At 42.4% G+C, this 23062-nt stretch overlaps 2 protein-coding genes across 2 annotated transcripts in view; one reads left to right on the top strand and one right to left on the bottom strand.

Moving 5' to 3' along the window:
• The first annotated feature begins 329 nt into the window (after positions 1-329).
• Positions 330-1303, top strand: LOC140349219 (low choriolytic enzyme-like). The gene has a single exon (XM_072435489.1). It carries the CDS (start codon positions 357-359, stop codon positions 1227-1229), a length of 873 nt encoding a protein of 290 aa, XP_072291590.1. The 5' UTR covers positions 330-356; the 3' UTR covers positions 1230-1303.
• A 4422-nt stretch (positions 1304-5725) lies between these two features.
• cspg4 (chondroitin sulfate proteoglycan 4) overlaps positions 5726-23062 on the bottom strand; it is a 153108-nt gene continuing 135771 nt past the window's right edge. The window contains exons 7-11 of the mRNA XM_072434796.1: positions 17773-17971; positions 16489-16620; positions 14735-14895; positions 8806-8989; positions 5726-7663 (exon numbers count right to left, since the gene is read on the bottom strand). Of these exons, the coding sequence (XP_072290897.1) occupies positions 5859-7663; positions 8806-8989; positions 14735-14895; positions 16489-16620; positions 17773-17971 (2481 nt within the window). The 3' untranslated portion in view covers positions 5726-5858. The remainder of the gene's footprint in view (positions 7664-8805; positions 8990-14734; positions 14896-16488; positions 16621-17772; positions 17972-23062) is intronic.

Raw genomic sequence — 23062 nt, forward strand, 5'->3', positions numbered from 1 at the left:
CTAATGCAGAGAGCTAACGAAGAGCGCTAAAGGTTAGAGCTAATGCTATTATATATATATATATATATATATATGCTAATATATATATATATATATATATATATATATATATATATATATATATATATATATATATATATATATATTCATATTGTCAGAAACAAAAGAGCGTTGAACAGAGATGCATTTCTCCAAACAGGTTTTGAAACCGTTATTTCCCAAAACACATTGGCAATAACGACCACTTCCCTTTGCATTGTGGGTAAATGTCTCCATATTTGGCAGTTGCCTGACATGTGGCTCTTGTATAAGTGTTGGTTCCTCTTCAGACCTTCAGAGCGTCCTCCAGACTCATCATGTTGCAGACGGTGCTCCTGTGCTCGCTCGTCTGTTGCACACACACTCTCTCCATCGCCAGGAACCCGTCGGACAAGGATGAAGAATCCTCGGGCGACGCGACGGAGGGCGACGACCTCAGCATCTCTACTCTGCTAGAAAAGGCCAATAAGAATCTGGGGAAGGACTTTGGCGACCCGGTGGTGGTGGAGGGAGACATCGCGGTACCGTCCGGGCTGCAGAACGCCGACCCCTGCACCGCACGAGGCTGCCTCTGGCCCAAAGCCAGCGACGGCAACGTGTACGTGCCCTACCGCATCTCCAACCAGTACTCCGAACGGGAACGGACCGCCATCGTCAACGGCCTGGGCTCCTTCGCCCGGTCCACGTGCGTCCGCTTCACCCCGCTGAACAGGCAGAGGGACTTTGTGGACATCCAGTCCCGCGGCGGGTGCTTCTCGTTCGTGGGCCGGCGCGGCGGGGCTCAGGTGGTCTCCCTGGCGCGACAGGGGTGCATCTTCCTGTCCACCATTCAGCACGAGCTGCTCCACGCCCTGGGCTTCAACCACGAGCAGACACGCTCCGACCGGGACACGCACGTGCGCATCCTGCTGCAGAACGTGATCGGCGGGATGGAGCACAACTTCAACCGGATCCAGACCAGGAACCTGGGCACGCCCTACGACTACAACTCTGTCATGCACTACGGACGCTTCGCCTTCTCCAGGAACCGCCAGCCGACCATCGTGCCCATCCCAAATTCCAACGTGCCCATCGGCAGGGCCACTCAGATGAGCCCCACGGACCTGCTCCGGATCAACCGCCTCTACAACTGCACCTCCACGTCTGTCGAGAGCGACGTCGTGCTCTCGAGAAGAGACATGTTCCATTAGATGAAGACAATAGGAGACACGTCCAGCTGCAAGAGTCGTCCGCCTCGTGAAATATGCTTCTATCACATCTTACTTTACTCAGCATGTTTTTTCTGTTTAACCGAATCAAACAAATGAAAATAAAGTATGAATATGAAGAATAAAAAAATAAAATACATTGATTTGATTTATCGCTTTTCCTCTGTATCTACCTGCGTTGCAACAATGAAATTTCCCCATGTGTGGACAATAAAGGAATATCTTATCTTAAGTGTATTATTCTGTTGGTTAAATCGATATTTTTGTGATGCAACGCTCACAAAAAGTTAAAATCACCAAAGTTAAAATCAAACAGTTTTAATAGTTTTAGAGGAGTTGAAATACACAGTTGAACAGGTGAATATTCTCAACAAATGACAAAATATTCGTTATTAGCATTAACAAATAGTACATTTTTACTTGAGGGAAATTCAGTCTCCAGCCGGTCGAAGCGTCTAAAGCATAAATAATAATAAGAAGAACAGAGCCAGCCAATCAGATCTCAGGATGACTTTATTTAGTGCAGAACGAGGCGCTGCAGCTCAGATCCCGCCTCAACGTCACTCACGTTTTTACATCAGGCACTTGAAGTTTGACAGAAGCGCTCGTTTCATGTTCCTCGAGCGACTGAAAAATAAATAATGAAGTCGTAGAAGCGACACGAGGACGGAAAGAGGAGAAAAACTGTCGACAAAAAGCGGCACGAACTCAGCGAAAAGACGCGCGCCGCACAAACGGTCGGACACGAGGCACTGACGTCACCGCGGCGACGCTCAGACGCTTGTACACGGAGCCGACGCAGTGCAAATACTGGGAAACTCGTCTTTTTAGCGGTTAAAATACAGTGCTTTTACTTGACAGCGCGGTAAAGGCGGGGCGATACGAAAGCTTCACGCGTAACCATGGCGACTACGCTGTTAATTTGGAAAACCAGAAACGTTTTTGGGGGGAAATTATACACAGTGTTTTTAGACGGCTTTGATAACGCTTTATAACACATTTTGAAGAGTATTATTATAAGTATTTATTAATGAAGCATGAACAAAGACTTTATTTTATACATTATTAAGACTGATTCTGGCTTTCACCTCCTTAATTAAGTAGTTACAAAGCCTAACTCAAACTATTTGTTTGTGAATTAAGTCTTTATTCGTTCTTTATTAAGGTTAATTAGGGCGGAGTTGTTATAAAGTGGAATCAAAGAGTTAATTTTTCTGAAGACTCACTCTTTAGTCTTTGTCTCGCAGAGTTCTCATCTGTTTTAGATCAGTATAAATATGATCTCATCCCTTCTTCAAATCCCCTTAACTACTGTGTATTTTGTATTTATAATGTACGTAGAATAAAATTCTAAGACATGTTCAAAACTGAGTTGTTTTGCTCTTTACATTGAGATAAATACAGCACAAAACAGCATTTTTTTGTTTCAATTTTATTCTATTCTATTCAATTTGGTTTAACATTTATTTTCTTTATTTATTTCATTATTTCGTTGGTTAAATCAACATTTTTGTATTCCGGACCATAAGTCGCACCTTTTTTCATAGTTTTGCCCGGGGTCCGACTTATACTTATATTTTATACTATATTTATACTTATATACTTATACTCCGGAGCGACTTATATGTGATATTATTTGTTATTTTCACACTTGCAACTGCATTTCATACTCCAGTGCGACTTATATATGTTTTTTTCTTCTCTATTATACATTTTTTGGCTGGCGAGACTTATACTCCAGTGCGACTTATAGTCCGGAAAATACGGTACACATGGTGTTTTTTTTAAAAGCCGAATCTGTTTAAAAACTTGTGTAAATCTTCGGACACGGAAACGTCACGTGACACACGGAAGACGACCGCGACCGCCACGGAAACCACAAACGCTGAGAAAATAACCTCTCAGAAGAACAAATGCCAAAGTAAAGCGCCACTTTTTGCCCGACAGCAGTAAAATGTTACGTAATGCAGATACAGTTAGACGTAAACGACACTAAAAGAGATGTTTAAGCTCATATTTACAGTAAAACCTGGGCAAAAGTGGACGTGGGAACCTGAACAAAGTAGTTATATTGATTTCATCTCCTTTTATATCGAGAAGCGATTTCCTGGTTTTAACGGGACATGAACACTGAAAACACATAATACTGACATCGGTATTCGACAACACAATAAGAAAAAAGAAAACTGTACAACTTGCTTCTGCTGCTTGAGATCGAGAACTCGTTTCAAAGGAAAAGTCCAGTATTTTAACAGTTTAATGAATGTTATCGTTATTAAATCTATCAAACGTGGAGAAAAATGAGACAAATCCACGTTCAAAATACTGAACGACAGAAAAAACACCTTAATCCGACAGTAAAAAAACAACAATACGCAGATAAAATAAGACAATTATAGCATAAGTACATTTAAGTTTAGCTGTGACCTGAACGTATGTGATTTTGACACTTTGGCCAATAGCGTCCTCTAATGGTCAGTAACTGTAACTGTGTCTGTGGTCAGCGCTGCTCTCATGGATATTTACAAGGCTTTGGAGGGAATTAGGCAGAAAATGTGACGACAATGGATTTAGTCATGGCTAAATTGAACAATTATACCGTATTTTCATAGTTTTGGCCGGGGTGCGACTTATACTTATATTTATACTTGTATACTTATACTCCGGAACGACTTATATGATATTATTTATTATTTTCACACTTGCAACCGCATTTCATAGTCCAGTGCAACTTATATATGTTTTTTCTTCTCTATTATGCATTTTTTGGCTGGTGCGACTTATACTCCGGTGCGACTTATACATCATATATAAGATATATTATCGAACGGCTTAATCGTGACGTCGGATGCTTTCGTAACTAATAATCACCCGGATTACAGTTGTCGACGGCAATAGCGAGGTTTGATTTGAACAGGTTTACCTTGTTAACCTCGTATCTGAGAAAGTTCTACACATACCCACGCTTATTCTGATGGTCTCTTGAATGTTGATGCCCAGACGCAAGTACCGTATTTTCCGGACTATAAGGCTTGGCCGGGGTGCGACTTATACTCGATATATATGTGATATTATTCGTTATTTTCACACTGACAACCACAAGAGGGCGCTCTAGGCTCTAAGCGACACAGAAGAAGAATCTGCACTTCCTCTACCTCTGGAGTTTGTGGAGTTGTTTAGAAGTGACACAGAGGTGAAGAATTCAGTGGATTTAGTGATTTGGGGTAAAAGTGATGCTTTGGTAAACTTGTTAGCATGTTCTTTATGCTATAGTTATCTGAATAACTGTTCATATGTTACGTTCACATACCAGACACTTACCACAGTTCTGTCTGTGCCTCATGTAGCTGAAGGTGTTAGCGTTAGCATACGTCATGTAGCTGAAGGTGTTAGCGTTAGCATACGTACACCTATTCACCATGTTCTCTCATCTGTTATTATTTTAAACTGTATTTCAAGATGAAATGTCTGTTCTTTCCCCCAAAAATGTGACTTATACTCCAGTGCGACTTATATATGTTTTTTCTTCTCTATTATGCATTTTTTGGCTAGTGTGACTTATACTCCAGGAAATACGGTACAAAAAAGCATTTGAAAGAGTCCAATGTTAAAAATAAGACACGCCGAAGAGGATGTGTCATCGTGGGACTTATCCAGCAAGATAAACTACTGTAAGTTTGAAATCGATGGTAAAAACACGCAACTAAAAGTGGACAATGAGAAAAAAACAGGAAATCTAATCATTTTAGACGAGTGTTGAGTACAGACACTAGTGAGTATTGATGACGTGTGGGTATTGTAGCGTTTTTGTGAATGTTTTTCTGTCCAAAACCGAGTCGGGACTGATCCGGGGTTGCGTTAATCTTTTCTCGGACAAAAACAAAACGGCAAAAAAGTCTGGAAAACCCTGGCAAACCAAACCAAAAGAAAGCACGTCGCTCTAGACAGCGTATTTTCACATCACATCGCCCATTTACACCAAGACAAAACAACAACAACAATCGCTTATAAAATGTTTAAATGATCTAACCTTACGAGTAACTCTAGCACGGGGAAAACCGGGGCACTTGGGTAATACTGGTTTGCAAACACTAAGCATGTTCATGTCTTTCTTTCGTGCCCGTCGCAAAGAGGATAAACCAAAAACTAAAATAAATAGCCAAGAGCTCCTACGATAGGAAATAGTCTCTTCCGTTGCCCAAAGAGTTTCAGTGTTCGTTGCCTGAGAGAAGTCCACAGTTTTGTTGAGAAAAAAGGAGATTAGCGATAGATTAAAGGTGCACCATGCAACTCTCACGCCGTGGACGTGTTTTCGGTTTTGCCAGGAACGGTCCGCAGTACGGCATTAAATCTTTGCGATGTCACCGGGCAGCGTTACCGGTAAAATGTGTGAAAAGGCAAGAGACGGTTTACAGTAAAACGTTATATTTTTCAAGGTTTTGTCGCGGTATGACACTTGCAATCGACTAAATCGCACGTTTTAATGCTACACTGCGAAACATATCCCGCAGAGAAGGATAATTTTCGTACATCGTGCACCTCTAAACTGCTGAGGCGAGAGGAAAAGTTGAATTGGATGAGGCGAGTGTCTGTCTTGAGTTCGCCGAAGTCCTACACCCAGTATTGGTTCTTGCCGGGGCTCGACGTTCGACAGTGCTGCAACAACTCCGGGTCGGCGTCTTTGCCCCCCACCGTCGCCATAGGGATGTTATTGGCGGCGTCGGTCTTGCGGAAAGTCTCCGTGCCGGCCACCTCTCCGTTTTTGGGCTTGGAGGTCGCCGACTGGACGTTGTGCTTGCCCGTCTTGTTCTTGTGGATCACGTAGTAAGCCAAGATGGCCGCCAGGAGCAGCAGCAGCAGAATGACAAGAATCGGGATCAGAATGGACCAGATGTTGCTGCGTCTGGATGCGACCGGTTTCCTGTGCGTGCCGGTGGGAGCGGTGGTGGGCCAGTGTGCGTTGCCCATGCGCGGGATCCCTTGGGTGCCGACGGGGAGGTCGTTACCCACCGGGACCCTCAAAAGAGTGACAGGATACACCCCGGAGCCATTGTAAGGACTGGTTTGGAAAGACAGGACACATTCTGCAGGTGGGACGCCATGAGCTTTGAGTAAAAACCTAGCTTCGTCTTGATTTACACCCGATTTTGACTTGGGACGGGTCGGTTTGATCTCCATCGCGACGCGTCCATCGTCCAGCTCCTGTTGGCTGAAAGAGTCGACGGTTTGACCTGCAAACGGGCCATCGGCGAGGACGAACCGCGCCCCTTTCGGTTGCTGGATGACCGTAAACGTTGGCGAGGTTCTCGTCTTGTTCGCCAACGGGGTTGCGTCCAAAAGTTTGCGATCGACTTGCACCTTCGCGCCTTCGGGCAACATGGGGTTTTTGGCGATGTTGGCGAGAGGCTGGACGGTGATGTTGAGGACAGACGAGACGTTTGCTGCCCTGCTTCGAGCCACGAAGGCGACGCTGTCTCGAGGGGAAGTGGACTTCACGAAGCGGACGCTCACTCGACCTTGGCGGATTTGCTCCTGGGTGAAAGCAGAAGTCGGTTGGCGGTCCACCATGACGGCCGCGTATTTCGGGACGCTCGTGATCTTATACAGGACGTCCTCTTTCAGCGGTCCGCCAGTAGACGCTTTCAGCATCTCTTCAGTTATCAGTGTCTCGTCGTCGCCTTGTTTAACTTTGAATTCGGGAGCTTTGCTGAGGACCAACGTATGAGCGAGGACGCCAATGTGAAGGGTGTGCGACTCGGTTTGGTGCTCGCCGTCCGTGACATAAAACTCAAAAAAGCCTTCTTGGAGACTGCCGTTGCTCTGGAAGCCGATTTGACCGCGATTGACCATGTCTTGGGTGAAATCCGATGCGACGTCCATTCTCAGCAAGTCCAAAAGCATGCCGTTTCCTGGCGGCCTGGTCACCTTGAAGTGAACCTCATCCGGCGGGCTGTCTTCGTCTTGAGTGTTGAGATGTTTCTGGGTCAAGATCGTCATGGAGTCTTGGAGGACTTCGAGGAGCATGTCCGAAGTGACCAATTCCGGTGGGTCAGAACCCCGTCGCCTGATCGGTATGTTGAAGACTTCCTCCAACACAACGGATTCGGCTGGTGAAACGGTACCTTGGCCCGGGGTCCTTAGTCTCGCGCTGAACGCAAAGCTATCGGAAGCGGCGCCGGAGTCGTCGTGAAGGTACTCCACGGCGCCGTTGTCCACGTCTTCTTGCATGAAGTAGGGCGACTCCCGGGGTAAGTCTTGTCCGCCGAGGGTGAGGCGACCGTGGGACGGGAAGCGCTTGACTTCGTAGACCACGTCGGCCTCTCCGCGTTTCGTTTCGGGAAGGCTGGCCAGGAGGTTCGAAGCGTCAAGGATGGATCCGTCAATGGCTTTTCGCTGACCCTGAATGATATCCAAACCTAAGGAGAATAAAAGCAGAGAAAACAGACATTTTAGAATTTGGTTTGGGTTTTAAAACTTGATCAACCAAAGTCGACATTCAAGTTTTACAGCAGTTTTCAAATTGTAGTTTTGATTAGGTTTGTGATGTACAGTGCGTTTTCAAGACAGGATTCAGTTCACACGGCACATTTAAAACACGCCCACGAGCATTACTGGGCGTGTTCAACTGTTCAACTAAAACAAAAGAGTTTCGAGCATTTTAGAAAACACATTACATTCTACTACATTCCAAATAAATGTTTTTGCAATATGATAAAAAGCTCTACCATAAGCACGATATATAAGTCTTTCTTTTTGCCTTTTTGAGTATCTATAGCAAAAGCTTGAAAAATACTAATAAAAAACTGTGCTGTAAAATCATTGGTTTAAAGCAGAACTGATCAATTTCTTTTTTACTAAATTGCGTCGACGGTGACAAACGTCTGGGCTGTATCACGATACTTTTAAACAACATAAAATCATTATAAATTGCCAAGTTATACGCTGAACAATCTGCTCACTACAGCATTAACGTGGTATTTGCTGGGCTGAAAAGAGGACTTCCGTATTCATAAGACGACATTGCTTTTAACACCGGTCTTTCAGGGACATTCATGCCTTGTGGACCCAGTTACGATCGTATCTCGGAGCAACTTTCTGGGACCCTCAAAAGAGTGACAGGATACACCCCTGAGCCATTGTAAGGGCTGGTTTGGAAAGACAGGACACATTCTGCAGGTGGGACGCCATGAGCTTTGAGCAAATACCTAGCTTCATCTTGATTTACACCCGATTTAGACTTGGAACGGGTCGGTTTGATCTCCATCGCGACACGTCCATCGTCGAGCTCCTGTTGGCTGAAAGAGTCGACGGTTTGACCCGCAAACGGGCCGTCGGCGAGGACAAACCCCTTTCGGTGGCTGGATGACTCTAACTGGGACATTCTCGACTTGCGGACCCAGTTACGATTGTATCTCGAGGAACTTTCGCCCAATGCTTTGTACCGTACTTCCTCGACGTTACGCCAACAAATTCGGACTCTGGTATCTCACACGTGGGCTTTAAAAACGTGGCTGAGGTCGTCTTCTTCTACGTATCTGCGGAAGCTCTTGGACCTCACCTTTGTTCTTCCACAGCTGTGTCGAGACGTTGCTGTGGGCGGCGTAGTACGAGACGGTGATGGGCAGGATGTGTCGGACGTCGGGGGCCGGCTGCGAGGACAGGATCAGTTCTACGGAGTCTCGCGTGACCCAAAAAGGTTCCTCTGGCAGCTGGTGCTCGTAAAACACGGCTCCGGACTCCAGCTGTGGGACACAAAGACGGGGAAGGAGGCGTCAAAGTCGAACACTTTTCGCCTCATAAATCAGAGCTAAAGAAACAGTCTGAGGCAGTATATTTTATTTGATCTCGTGAGTCTCAAACCAGAGAACGTGTGATAAAGCCGGTGTTTTTCAAACTTCTTGTGCCAAGTTCTCCCTCTGAAAATATTTGAGTTTGAAATGTTACTGTTAATGGATAAAATATGCCTACATATTTTTTTAAAGACAGAGGTAAAAATAAAATAATATAATAATTAAATAAAATAATTAAATAAAAAATGAATAAAAAATAAATAAAATAAATAAAATAAATAAAATAAATAAAATAAATAAAATAAATAAAATAAATTAAATAAAATAAATAAAATAAATAAAATAAATAAAATAAATAAAATAAATAAAATAAATAAAATAAATAAAAATGTATTATAAATGTATGTTTTTCTACTGATTTTTTTATTTTGACCGTAAATAAATAATACATAATTTGGATTTTAAGTTAAAATGTATACAATGAAAAATGATTGACTCTTTAAATGGGGAAAAAAATGTGACATAAAAATCTTTTCACATTTATTTTTCAAATGTCAGACGACGGTTGAATTGACTATTGATTAAGAATGACCAAACCAAAACCAAAACTGACGTGTAAAACATAGTAAAACGGATTTAAACAAGGCTAAAGCGGGACTAAACTGCGGTTAATCCAGTTTTGATACTTCCAAAAGTCAAATTAGCCCCTGCTTTCCATTAGTATAGATTAGTTTAAATGAATTTCGGCGTGTCGATCTTTGAACAGCTCTATAAAGCAGACAAAGTGAAGACTTTTCTAACTTTTCTCTTGGCGTGAGTGTCCGCTCTGATGGTCATAGCAGTGGTTTGGTTTGGCTCAGAGACGACTGGAATGTGACGGATCATTTCTGAACACTGAGCTCATACGGCCCCAATTCTAACAGACTTTTGGCCCCCAGTCTCCGTAAAGTTCCTTTAAGCAAACGCAAACGAACAGAAATGCAACTGCAAACACAATATGTACAAACGGCAGCAAAACAAACAAACTGGGTCAAAAAGTGCAAATCATAAAAGTGCAAATTACGGATTAAATCAGGGTCTTTTATAACAGAATACACTCTTACAATAAGTGTATTAAAGCCAAGTTTGAACATAAATCAAACCAAAAATGAAAGGTTTAATCCTGTGTCAAACCAAAGAGAAGTGAGATAAAAATAAACAAATCGCAGCTAAAATAAGTGGGAAGGCTTGTCTTAGTTTGGCCCTTGTTAGTTTTTGCGTAGACTTGGTTTAGTCCTGCTCTAGTCCTGCTTTAGTCCTGGTTTAGTCCTGGTTTTGTCCTGGTATAGTCCTGCTTTAGTCTTGGTTTAGTCCTGCTCTAGTCCAAGTTTAGACCAAGTTTTGTAGCAGTTTCATGTGGTTTGACGGTAAAACCATAAGAAGAACCCAGAAGTTAACAAGAAAAGCCCAGTTTAAACAGATACAGGACTAAACCAGGACTAAACCTGGATAGAAGCAGCGCTAAACCAGGACTAAACCAGGACTAAACCTGGACTAAACCAGGACTAAACCAGGCCTAAACCTGGACTAATCCAGGACTAAAGCAGGACTAAAGCAGGACTAAAGCAGGACTAAACCAGGAATAAACCGGGACTAAAAGAGGACTAAACCAGGACTAAACCAAGACTAAACCAGGACTAAACCAGGACTAAATGATCCACAGACTCTTGTCCTGAGAAAGTATTAGTCCTCATGATTATTTGGGCACATTCATGGGTCTGGGATGTGGGTATTCTAAGGAGCAGATGCTAAAAAGGTTTATGCAAACAGTGGGAGAGAAACACGGCTTAAAAGTCAACAATCTACTCTCAAAGTCTCGAGTCTGTGAGAAGCCTGTGATTTCACCTGAGTCTGTGAGAAGAGTGTGATTTGAAGCGTGTGATTTCACCTGAGTCTGTGAGAAGAGTGTGATTTCACCTGAGTCTGTGAGAAGAGTGTGATTTCACCTGAGTCTGTGAGAAGAGTGTGATTTCACCTGAGTCTGTGAGAAGCGTGTGATTTCACCTGAGTCTGTGAGAAGAGTGTGATTTCACCTGAGTCTGTGAGAAGAGTGTGATTTCACCTGAGTCTGTGAGAAGCGTGTGATTTCACCTGAGTCTGTGAGAAGAGTGTGATTTCACCTGAGTCTGTGAGAAGAGTGTGATTTCACCTGAGTCTGTGAGAAGCGTGTGATTTCACCTGAGTCTGTGAGAAGAGTGTGATTTCACCTGAGTCTGTGAGAAGAGTGTGATTTCACCTGAGTCTGTGAGAAGCGTGTGATTTCACCTGAGTCTGTGAGAAGCGTGTGATTTCACCTGAGTCTGTGAGAAGCGTGTGATTTCACCTGAGTCTGTGAGAAGCGTGTGATTTCACCTGAGTCTGTGAGAAGAGTGTGATTTCACCTGAGTCTGTGAGAAGCGTGTGATTTCACCTGAGTCTGTGAGAAGCGTGTGATTTCACCTGAGTCTGTGAGAAGCGTGTGATTTCACCTGAGTCTGTGAGAAGAGTGTGATTTCACCTGAGTCTGTGAGAAGAGTGTGATTTCACCTGAGTCTGTGAGAAGCGTGTGATTTCACCTGAGTCTGTGAGAAGCGTGTGATTTCACCTGAGTCTGTGAGAAGAGTGTGATTTCACCTGAGTATGTGAGAAGAGTGTGATTTCACCTGAGTCTGTGAGAAGCGTGTGATTTCACCTGAGTCTGTGAGAAGCGTGTGATTTCACCTGAGTCTGTGAGAAGCGTGTGATTTCACCTGAGTCTGTGAGAAGCGTGTGATTTCACCTGAGTCTGTGAGAAGAGTGTGATTTCACCTGAGTCTGTGAGAAGCGTGTGATTTCACCTGAGTCTGTGAGAAGCGTGTGATTTCACCTGAGTCTGTGAGAAGCGTGTGATTTCACCTGAGTCTGTGAGAAGCGTGTGATTTCACCTGAGTCTGTGAGAAGCGTGTGATTTCACCTGAGTCTGTGAGAAGCGTGTGATTTCACCTGAGTCTGTGAGAAGAGTGTGATTTCACCTGAGTCTGTGAGAAGAGTGTGATTTCACCTGAGTCTGTGAGAAGCGTGTGATTTCACCTGAGTCTGTGAGAAGCGTGTGATTTCACCTGAGTCTGTGAGAAGCGTGTGATTTCACCTGAGTCTGTGAGAAGCGTGTGATTTCACCTGAGTCTGTGAGAAGAGTGTGATTTCACCTGAGTCTGTGAGAAGCGTGTGATTTCACCTGAGTCTGTGAGAAGCGTGTGATTTCACCTGAGTCTGTGAGAAGCGTGTGATTTCACCTGAGTCTGTGAGAAGAGTGTGATTTCACCTGAGTCTGTGAGAAGCGTGTGATTTCACCTGAGTCTGTGAGAAGAGTGTGATTTCACCTGAGTCTGTGAGAAGAGTGTGATTTCACCTGAGTCTGTGAGAAGAGTGTGATTTCACCTGAGTCTGTGAGAAGCGTGTGATTTCACCTGAGTCTGTGAGAAGCGTGTGATTTCACCTGAGTCTGTGAGAAGCGTGTGATTTCACCTGAGTCTGTGAGAAGAGTGTGATTTCACCTGAGTCTGTGAGAAGCGTGTGATTTCACCTGAGTCTGTGAGAAGCGTGTGATTTCACCTGAGTCTGTGAGAAGAGTGTGATTTCACCTGAGTCTGTGAGAAGCGTGTGATTTCACCTGAGTCTGTGAGAAGCGTGTGATTTCACCTGAGTCTGTGAGAAGCGTGTGATTTCACCTGAGTCTGTGAGAAGAGTGTGATTTCACCTGAGTCTGTGAGAAGCGTGTGATTTCACCTGAGTCTGTGAGAAGAGTGTGATTTCACCTGAGTCTGTGAGAAGCGTGTGATTTCACCTGAGTCTGTGAGAAGCGTGTGATTTCACCTGAGTCTGTGAGAAGCGTGTGATTTCACCTGAGTCTGTGAGAAGAATGTGATTTCACCTGAGTCTGTGAGAAGAGTGTGATTTCACCTGAGTCTGTGAGAAGCGTGTGATTTCACCTGAGTCTGTGAGAAGAGTGTGATTTCACCTGAGTCTGTGAGAAGCGTGTGATTTCACCTGAGTCTGTGAGAAGCGTGTGATTTCACCTGAGTCTGTGAGAAGAGTGTGATTTCACCTGAGTCTGTGAGAAGAGTGTGATTTCACCTGAGTCTGTGAGAAGCGTGTGATTTCACCTGAGTCTGTGAGAAGCGTGTGATTTCACCTGAGTCTGTGAGAAGCGTGTGATTTCACCTGAGTCTGTGAGAAGCGTGTGATTTCACCTGAGTCTGTGAGAAGAGTGTGATTTCACCTGAGTCTGTGAGAAGCGTGTGATTTCACCTGAGTCTGTGAGAAGCGTGTGATTTCACCTGAGTCTGTGAGAAGCGTGTGATTTCACCTGAGTCTGTGAGAAGAGTGTGATTTCACCTGAGTCTGTGAGAAGCGTGTGATTTCACCTGAGTCTGTGAGAAGAGTGTGATTTCACCTGAGTCTGTGAGAAGAGTGTGATTTCACCTGAGTCTGTGAGAAGAGTGTGATTTCACCTGAGTCTGTGAGAAGCGTGTGATTTCACCTGAGTCTGTGAGAAGCGTGTGATTTCACCTGAGTCTGTGAGAAGCGTGTGATTTCACCTGAGTCTGTGAGAAGAGTGTGATTTCACCTGAGTCTGTGAGAAGCGTGTGATTTCACCTGAGTCTGTGAGAAGCGTGTGATTTCACCTGAGTCTGTGAGAAGAGTGTGATTTCACCTGAGTCTGTGAGAAGCGTGTGATTTCACCTGAGTCTGTGAGAAGCGTGTGATTTCACCTGAGTCTGTGAGAAGCGTGTGATTTCACCTGAGTCTGTGAGAAGAGTGTGATTTCACCTGAGTCTGTGAGAAGCGTGTGATTTCACCTGAGTCTGTGAGAAGAGTGTGATTTCACCTGAGTCTGTGAGAAGCGTGTGATTTCACCTGAGTCTGTGAGAAGCGTGTGATTTCACCTGAGTCTGTGAGAAGCGTGTGATTTCACCTGAGTCTGTGAGAAGAATGTGATTTCACCTGAGTCTGTGAGAAGAGTGTGATTTCACCTGAGTCTGTGAGAAGCGTGTGATTTCACCTGAGTCTGTGAGAAGAGTGTGATTTCACCTGAGTCTGTGAGAAGCGTGTGATTTCACCTGAGTCTGTGAGAAGCGTGTGATTTCACCTGAGTCTGTGAGAAGAGTGTGATTTCACCTGAGTCTGTGAGAAGCGTGTGATTTCACCTGAGTCTGTGAGAAGAATGTGATTTCACCTGAGTCTGTGAGAAGCGTGTGATTTCACCTGAGTCTGTGAGAAGAGTGTGATTTCACCTGAGTCTGTGAGAAGAGTGTGATTTCACCTGAGTCTGTGAGAAGAGTGTGATTTCACCTGAGTCTGTGAGAAGCGTGTGATTTCACCTGAGTCTGTGAGAAGAGTGTGATTTCACCTGAGTCTGTGAGAAGAGTGTGATTTCACCTGAGTCTGTGAGAAGCGTGTGATTTCACCTGAGTCTGTGAGAAGAGTGTGATTTCACCTGAGTCTGTGAGAAGAGTGTGATTTCACCTGAGTCTGTGAGAAGCGTGTGATTTCACCTGAGTCTGTGAGAAGAGTGTGATTTCACCTGAGTCTGTGAGAAGCGTGTGATTTCACCTGAGTCTGTGAGAAGCGTGTGATTTCACCTGAGTCTGTGAGAAGAGTGTGATTTCACCTGAGTCTGTGAGAAGCGTGTGATTTCACCTGAGTCTGTGAGAAGCGTGTGATTTCGTCGTAGCGGTTTTCCCCTCGTGCGATGATGAGGCGCCCGAGGCGTGGCGGGCGGATCAGGGAGTAGCTGATCTCGTTGCCGTCCTCATTGGTCGTCGCCCCCAGGTTGGCACTGGTGATGGTCTGTCGTGTTCCTGCGAAGTAACGACACACGGAACAGCTCTCCGGTCACGTGAGAATAAAATAAAAAATAATCATAGTTGTGTTTGTGTGTAAGTTAAATCTTTATCTTGACTGTACAGACGCTACAAAGACAGTAGCATTAATACATCAAAATGTCAGAAAAGTATAAACAGTATAAGTCTGTGTTTGTGTCTGTGTCAATAGTCTATGTTTCATCACTAATACACTTTATTTGTAATGATTTTATATCTAGAAGCTTTCAGTTTACATTTTCCACCCTTTATTCTGTTAAAGATGTATTCAAAAAAGCCTTGATGTACAAATGATACTTTTGTGAAGCTAAAATGCAAGTTTGAGGTGAATTGACTGACATTTCTACCATAAAAAACCTTCATCGTTAGCATTTTCAATCATTAACATTTATATCAGTTGATGTCAGTTACGTTAATCCCTGAAAAAAAGGTTCTAAATGTACGTCACGTTTCAAAAATAGTGTTAAATTGCGACAGGTCAGAGGCATATTGTTTCTACAGGAAGCGACAAGTGACTACTTTTTGTACGTTGCTTTTTTGTACGACTTTACACAGACTTTTAACAGGCAAAGACCTTCATCCAAGTGAGCACTAAAAGCTCTAAATCACGTAAAAACTGAATTAATATTTAGCGTGGCTCGTTTACCACACACAGGGAACGTTCAGACACTTAGAGGCCATGTTTCAGCGCTAACCATTTATTAGCATATTAGCACAACGCCACATTTGCGTTTTAAAAATGCAATTATACTTTTGTAAGATGTCATTTGCTGTTGTATAAATGTCAGAACCACAGCCGACAGTAAAGGTTTGGACTGTGCTAACATTTGAGCAGACTTTTTAAAGTTTAGCTAACATTACATTTGTTTACATTAGCAAACAGAACCAAGATGGCCGCCGGTGGCATTAATCGATTGTGTAGTTACATTCTGATGTATTTTAAAGGGTCAATACTTTGATTTCACTCCTCTTAAAGTCCATACGACACATTAAACAACACTTTTCATTAAAACAAAGTGATTATATTTCAGATTTGACCAAACTTTTGCCTGTTTTCCTCAAATTTGGCAATTTTGGTGTTTACGTTCATAATGTCACTTCCTGGTTTGACATGGCCAGCAAATATGACATGGGCAGAGGTAATTCCACAACTGTTACTTAGCAACCAGACTGTAAACAAGGGCCAAAGTCCATTTAAATCAGTTATGTTATGTTTCGAGTATAAAACACCTTCATTTTATTAAACGATTGTTATAAAAAGATGTAAGTTGCGTGTACATTTTACCTGCATCTTTTAATGGAATGGCGCGTTTTGATGACATCACAGAGGGATTGCGAACTCAGCACTATTTCCTGTAATTTTCTACTTTTATTTGCCAAATTTAATTCACAAACTACAACTTGACCGATGTAAAACTATGATAATTAATTACCACAGGGAGAAAACCACCAAACGACGTCATAATTAGAGAATCATGGGAACTTGTCACGTGGACTTTAAGTTGTCTCGTGTTGACTACGGTTTAGCAATAAAACCGATGCAGATAAATGACTCGTGAAGATTGTACTTGCCGGGAAACACTGTGAGCTCCTCCTGCGTTACCATGGTGATAGTGAGAGGTCGGGTGGTGACCACAAACTGGTACAGAGGAGACGTGTGCTCTCCGTCCGTCACCGTGAAGCCGAAGCCTCCAGACTCTTCGCCTGCAAAGTACATCGCAAAAGGATTTATGAGAAATGGCAAAATAACGGAACAACATGCGTGGATTTTCTGAAACAAATACTTCAGGAAAGCTACATTTGTTGAACGTATAATATATCAAATATGTTGTATATTTGAATAAGCTACAGTATATATTTCCTGTACATTTCTTTAAAGTGACGTATGACAGGTTTTTATTATCTTTTAATTTTGACTTTATTTAGTGTATTTGTACCTGTTGGACATTACCGTATTTTCTGGACTATAAGTCGCACCTTTTTTCATAGTTTTGGCCAGGGTGCGACTTATACTTATATTTATACTCATATACTTAAACTCCGGAGTGACTTATACATATTTGTTATTTTCACTCTTGCAACCGCATTTCATACTCCAGTGCAACTTATATAGGTTTTTTTGTTCTCTATTATGCATTTTTTGGCAACTTATACTCCGGACAATACGGTATAAATCATAGTTTTACACTAATCGAGCAGGTATTTCTGGAGAAAACGTTGAAAAATCTGTAGAAAGTGACAGGAAGTGACATCACACCAGGGACACTCATTTCAGACAAAGTTTATGCAGAATTTACACAAAGAAACAACCTTTTTGACTCTCTAAACATTAATTCAACAAAATACAATCGCTCTTGTGTATATTTATTTGTCAAATTAAAAAGGGTGTGACATTAGATGAGTTTTGGCCCAGTGTTTGCTGGGTAATTTCCTAGTGTGATGTCATCAATTACAACCAGGAAGTAAAATTATAAAACCTAAAAAAAAATTCTATTCTGGTATAAAATTGTAATAATTTTTACCAAAATGTTAAATATATTTATCTTGACTGCGTTTTAGTTCAATGAGTCCTTCAACTTTAAATTATAATAAGTACAATAATAATACAATAATAAGTAAAAACTAGAAGAGTTGTACGCACTTTAAGGATTATTCATGATGACTAAGAATACGACCAAATTAAACATTTATTTCTTTAATTCCCATCGTCTGAAGTGTTATTTTTCCTCAAGTTTGTGACCAGAAGAAAAACAAAAGAGAAAGTAATAAACGTAAAGGAAAAGAAAAAGAGTAAAATACTTAATTTTGCGTCTAAAATGGTCACGATCCTTATGTCTCAAGCGTTTGGACACTGACCCTCGTGGATGAAGATGACCTCGCCGTTGTCCACCTGGGCCTGGGTGAAGTTCAGCACCTCGCGGTCCGGCGCCTCCTTCAGCGCCACCACGCCGCTCGTGGGCGCCTCCACGTGGTAGACCAGCTGCGCCGCGTCCGTGTCGTCGTCCCGCGTCTGCAGCATGCTCGCCGTGATGTCCGCCTCCTCGCCGGCCAAAACCTGCAACCCAGAGATGCCGTCATGAGTCCCGACGCCAACGTACGGACGAAAACGCGAGGTTAACGAGATTATACTGTCGAATTAAAGACAAATACTCGAGCGCCGAGCAGAGGAGACGGCAAAATCCTATTTAAGAAAAAAATGAAAAAAGGGGAAAAAAGAAAAAAAGAAGAAAAAATGAAAAAAGTGAAAAAAAGAAGGAAAAATAAGGAAAAAAGGAGGAGAAAAAATGAGAAAAAAAGAAGAAGAAACGAAAGGGAAAAAAATGGAAAAAAAGAAGGAGAATTTTTTTTGAAAAAAGGTCCAAAAAAGGAGGAAAAAAAGTAACAGTACTTTTAATTGAGCGCTGGCTTTCGTAACTTTAGTATTTACTGTATTTTCCGGACTATAAGTCGCACCTCTTTTTCACAGTTTTGGCCGGGGTGCGACTTATACTTATATTTATACTTATATACTTATACTCCAGAGCGCCTTATATGTGATATTATTTGTTATTTTCACACTTGCAACTGCATTTCATACTCCAGTGCGACTGTTGTTTTCTTCTCTATCAAGCATTTTTTGCATCAATCTGATACAGGCCCTAATCCTACGGCATTTAGCACGCAAAAGACCAATGCTAATTCAATAGATCTTACAATTTCCTAGGTAATTTCTTTTTGTTCATGCACCCTGTTCTATCCCACCTAATAAAGCCTACGGGGCAACACAATCTTTAAACAAAAGACAAAAAAAATGAAAAAAGAAGAAAAAAGAAAGAAAGAAAAGGGAAAAAAGAAGAAAAAAGAGAGTAAAAAAAGAAAAGAAAAGGAAAAAAAGAAGAAAAAGAAAAAAAGGGGAAGAAAAGAAAAAAGGAGGAAAAAGGTGGAGGAAAAGAAAAAAAGGAGAAAAAAACAGGAAAAAAAGAAGGAAAAAGAAGGAAAAAAGAGTTGGAAGTAACTTTAATTTAATTTAGTACTTTTAATTGAGTGATGGTTTCTTTACGTTGACAGTTTTAATGGTTTGAACATTAGTGTTTCTTGCACTTCTTCTTCATATGTGATTCAGTTCCTCTCACTTTTGAGTCTTTTTATTCTTTATTGCGGATCACTATTAAAATGTCATTAAAATGCAGTAAATTGTTTCCTGCAGCACAATCTGTTTACATTTCATATACTTATCAAAGTGAATTCTATAGATTTAAAACGTTACATTTTCAGAAGTTTCACAATGTCAGACTCATTACCATACTGATTAAACCAATGCAAATACTGACCTAAAACAGCCTAACACTCATTTAAATCAGACTTAAAGGAACTGTTTTCTTAGTACTTTGAGTATTTTATTGATTTCCTCTTGTGACTGTCCTTTGAAAATACCAGCTTTTGTGCATTTATTATGGTTTTGCCCTTCAAAGTACATTCATTTCAAGTTATAAACCATGTGTGGACTTGTTTTTTATGTTTTAATAATAGGATTCTGTTTGAATTGAGGAAAAGGTCAGCCGTTTTATGCAGAAAAAGACTGGACATGACATTATTTTTGGTCGCGATTTGCCGACTGCGTCCGCTTTTGACCGCGACAAATCTTGACGCTCCGGTTTGGAATTCACTGCACATTGTTTTGCCCGTACAATAAAATCAATGCGATGGAAAGAAATTGCAGCTAAACCGCGGGAGAGTTTCGGAGGTGAAAGAAAAGACTGAGAAATAACCGAACCCCCTCCGCAATCAGTCCCAATTTAAAAGGTTAATTATTGTCGGGCGGAAGAGTCTAGACGCCGGCGTTATCGCGAGCTCCTAATGGACTTGCAATGGTCGGCTGCCTGAAAGGAGCATTAATTGAAAGAAATGGGCCAGATCCCCAGAAAGGCACTTTTAAAATAAGATGGATTGAGCCGGGGAAACGGAGAAAAGAGAGAGGCCCCGCCGCGAGATCGATCTGCGAAACACCCCGATACTCTGCTCCTGTAGTTCCCCCTTCGCCTTTTGTCTTTTTCCTCACCATTCTTTCCTTTATTTTTCAGAGTTTAAGAGCTCGTTTCGCAGCTTTCGGAGGCCAGAGTTTGAAGTTTGAGGCCCACGTCGCTGTTATTAAACGACTGCGATACGTCTCTGACCCTCGCAGTGGTAGAAAGTAACGGAGTACACAAGTAAAAGTAACATTTTGAGGTATCTGTACATCACTTGCGTATTTTCCGGACTATAAGTCGCATGTTTTTTCATAGTTTTGGACGTCGTGCGACCGGACGACTTATATGTGATATTATTCGTTATTCGTCACACTGGCAACCACAAGAGCGACGCAGAAGAAGAATCTGCACTTCCTCTTCCTCTGGAGTTTGTGGAGTTGTTTAGAAGTGACACAGAGGAAGAAGAATTCAGTGGATTTAGTGATTTGGGGTAAAAGTGATGCTTTGGTAAACTTGTTAGCATGTTCTTTATGCTATAGTTATCTGAATAACTGTTAATATGTTACGTTAACATACCAGACACTTACCACAGTTCTGTCTGTGCCTCATGTAGCTGAAGGTGTTAGCGTTAGCATACGTCATGTAGCTGAAGGTGCTAGCGTTAGCATACGTACACCTATTCACCATGTTCTCTCATCTGTTATTATTTTAAACTGCATTTCAAGATGAAATGTCTGTTCTTTTCTTGGGCCTGAATTGTATCAAAATAAATTTGCCCAAAAATGCGACTTATACTCCAGTGAGACTTATATATTTTTTCTCTATTGTGCATTTTTTGGCTGGTGCGACATATACTCATACTTGTACGAGAACTTATAAATAGAAGAATCAGAAGAGTAAATACCAGACCAAGAAACAAAGAAACAAAGCACATTTGTTTGCAGTACTGGCTACAATTTTCATCATCATCATTGTCTGATTTCTGGAGTTATAGTGACAGTTCCATCTGATGTGAGTACTGTATTTTCCGAACTATACGTTGCACCTTTTTTCATAGTTTTGCCTGGGGTGCGACTTATACTTATATTTATACTTATATACTTATACTTTGGAGCGACTTATATGTGATATTATTTGTTATTTTCACACTTGCAACCGCATTTCATACTCCAGTGCGACTTATATATGTTTTTTTCTTCTCTATTATGCATTTTTCTGGCTGGTGCGACTTATACTCCAGTGCGACTTATATATGTTTTTTTCTTCTCAATATGCATTTTTTTGGCTGGTGCGACTTATACTCCAGTGCGACTTATTATGTTTTTTTCTTCTCAATATGCATTTTTTTGGCTGGTGCGACTTATACTCCAGTGCGACTTAAATATGTTTTTTTTCTTCTCTATTATGCATTTTTGGCTAGTGCGACTTATACTCCAGTGCAACTTATATATGTTTTCATCTTCTTTATTATGCATTTTTGGCTAGTGCGACTTATACTCAAGTGCGATTTGTAGTCCGGAAAAAATACGGTAATCTGATTTCTGATTTAAACGCAACAAAATCAGATCTAATGGTTGTGTTATGTGATCATTCTGTGTGTGTTGTTTTCTGTTTCTGTCGGACACTAGCTTGGATCTCACCTGCCAGTCAGCTAATGAACGACCTGAAAGTCTTTCCAATTACACGTTAAACCTTTCAATTGCACGAATGCGGCCTGATTCTGAGTCTGCGGAGCGTCGTGTCCGGGGGCACGGAGGGTGGAAAAACAATTTGAGCCAAAGTGGGACGTTGGTTTGGGAGGTGGCTGTGCTGCGCCCTGTGGCTAAACTCTCCCTCTGCACGACGAGGAGAGAAGCAGCCGCTCGTTTCCTTGTCCTCCGTCTTATACTGGAGACGGAGACGGAGCGAGACACGAGATGTAGTCTGTGCTGTGATGCCTCATCTGATAACACCACCTCAGACCACCTCAGGCCACTAAAGACCACCTCAGACCACCACAGACCACCAAAGACCACCACAGGGCACCAAAGACCACCTCAGACCAACTAAGACCACCGGAGACTACCTCAGACTACCACAGACCACCTCAGATCACCACAGACCACCTCAGACCACCTTAGACCACCTCAGACCACCTCAGACCACCACAGACCACCACAGGGCACCAAAGACCACCACAGGGCACCACAGACTACCTCAGACCACCTCAGACCAACTAAGACCACCACAGACTACCTTAGACCACAACAGACCACCACAGGCTACCTCAGACCACAAAAGACCACCACAGGCCAACTAAGACCACCACAGACCACCACAGACCACCACAGGCCAACTAAGACCACCACAGACCATTTCAGACCACCACAGACCACCACAGGCCAACTAAGACCACCACAGACGACCTCAGACCACCACAGGACTGACCCAGGACTAAACAAAGACCAAACCAGGTCTAATCTAGTGCTAACCCAGAATGAAACCAGTAAGATTTTTTGTTGTCGTTTTTTTTAATAAGACGATTTGGGGCCGGATTGAATCACTTGACGGGCCTGATTTAGCCCGCGGGCCTGACGTTGAATAGCCCTGGTCTACATTATTAAATCTCGGTTACAGTGACTCAAAGATCAGTAGTTCTAGTTCTGGTTCTGGTTCAGGTTCTGGTTGATGAATTGTTGAAAGGTCGAGACACTGGAGCGTGAATTCGCAGCCTCGTTTCCGTCCATCAACGAGCGTGGAGTGACTTAATAATGCGACGCCAAACGATTTAAGTATCTGGAAAGGCACTACACGCTGTCATTTACGCTCGGGCTGGAACAACAGTCCATCCAATTAAACACATCTGGTACAATAATCGTTATCTTGGCCAGAAAGCAGACGCTAAAAGCCGACACGGGTTTAGAGAAGAGACTTTATGACTCGGAAGAAGCTGCAAATGTGTCAAATTAAGGTTTTTGATGGCGTCACTCGCTTAAGTGTAAATGGTACAACTCTCCTATTCTCGGACTTTTCGCTTTTCAAACAACTGAACGATTAATTGATTGGAGTGAATTGGATTATTCAATTGAAAATCATACAAAAATATGTTTAAATCAATCGTTCAATGGTTCACAATGTGCTCCAAAAATCTGATCATTATCTGATTAATCAGTAATCAGATCATTAAAATGTCGTGCTACTACTACTACTACTACTACATA

Source organism: Eucyclogobius newberryi, unplaced genomic scaffold, assembly GCF_026437365.1.
Source record: "Eucyclogobius newberryi isolate DKJ021-1_F unplaced genomic scaffold, fEucNew1.0.hap1 SCAF_7, whole genome shotgun sequence".
NCBI lineage: Eukaryota > Metazoa > Chordata > Actinopteri > Gobiiformes > Gobiidae > Eucyclogobius > Eucyclogobius newberryi.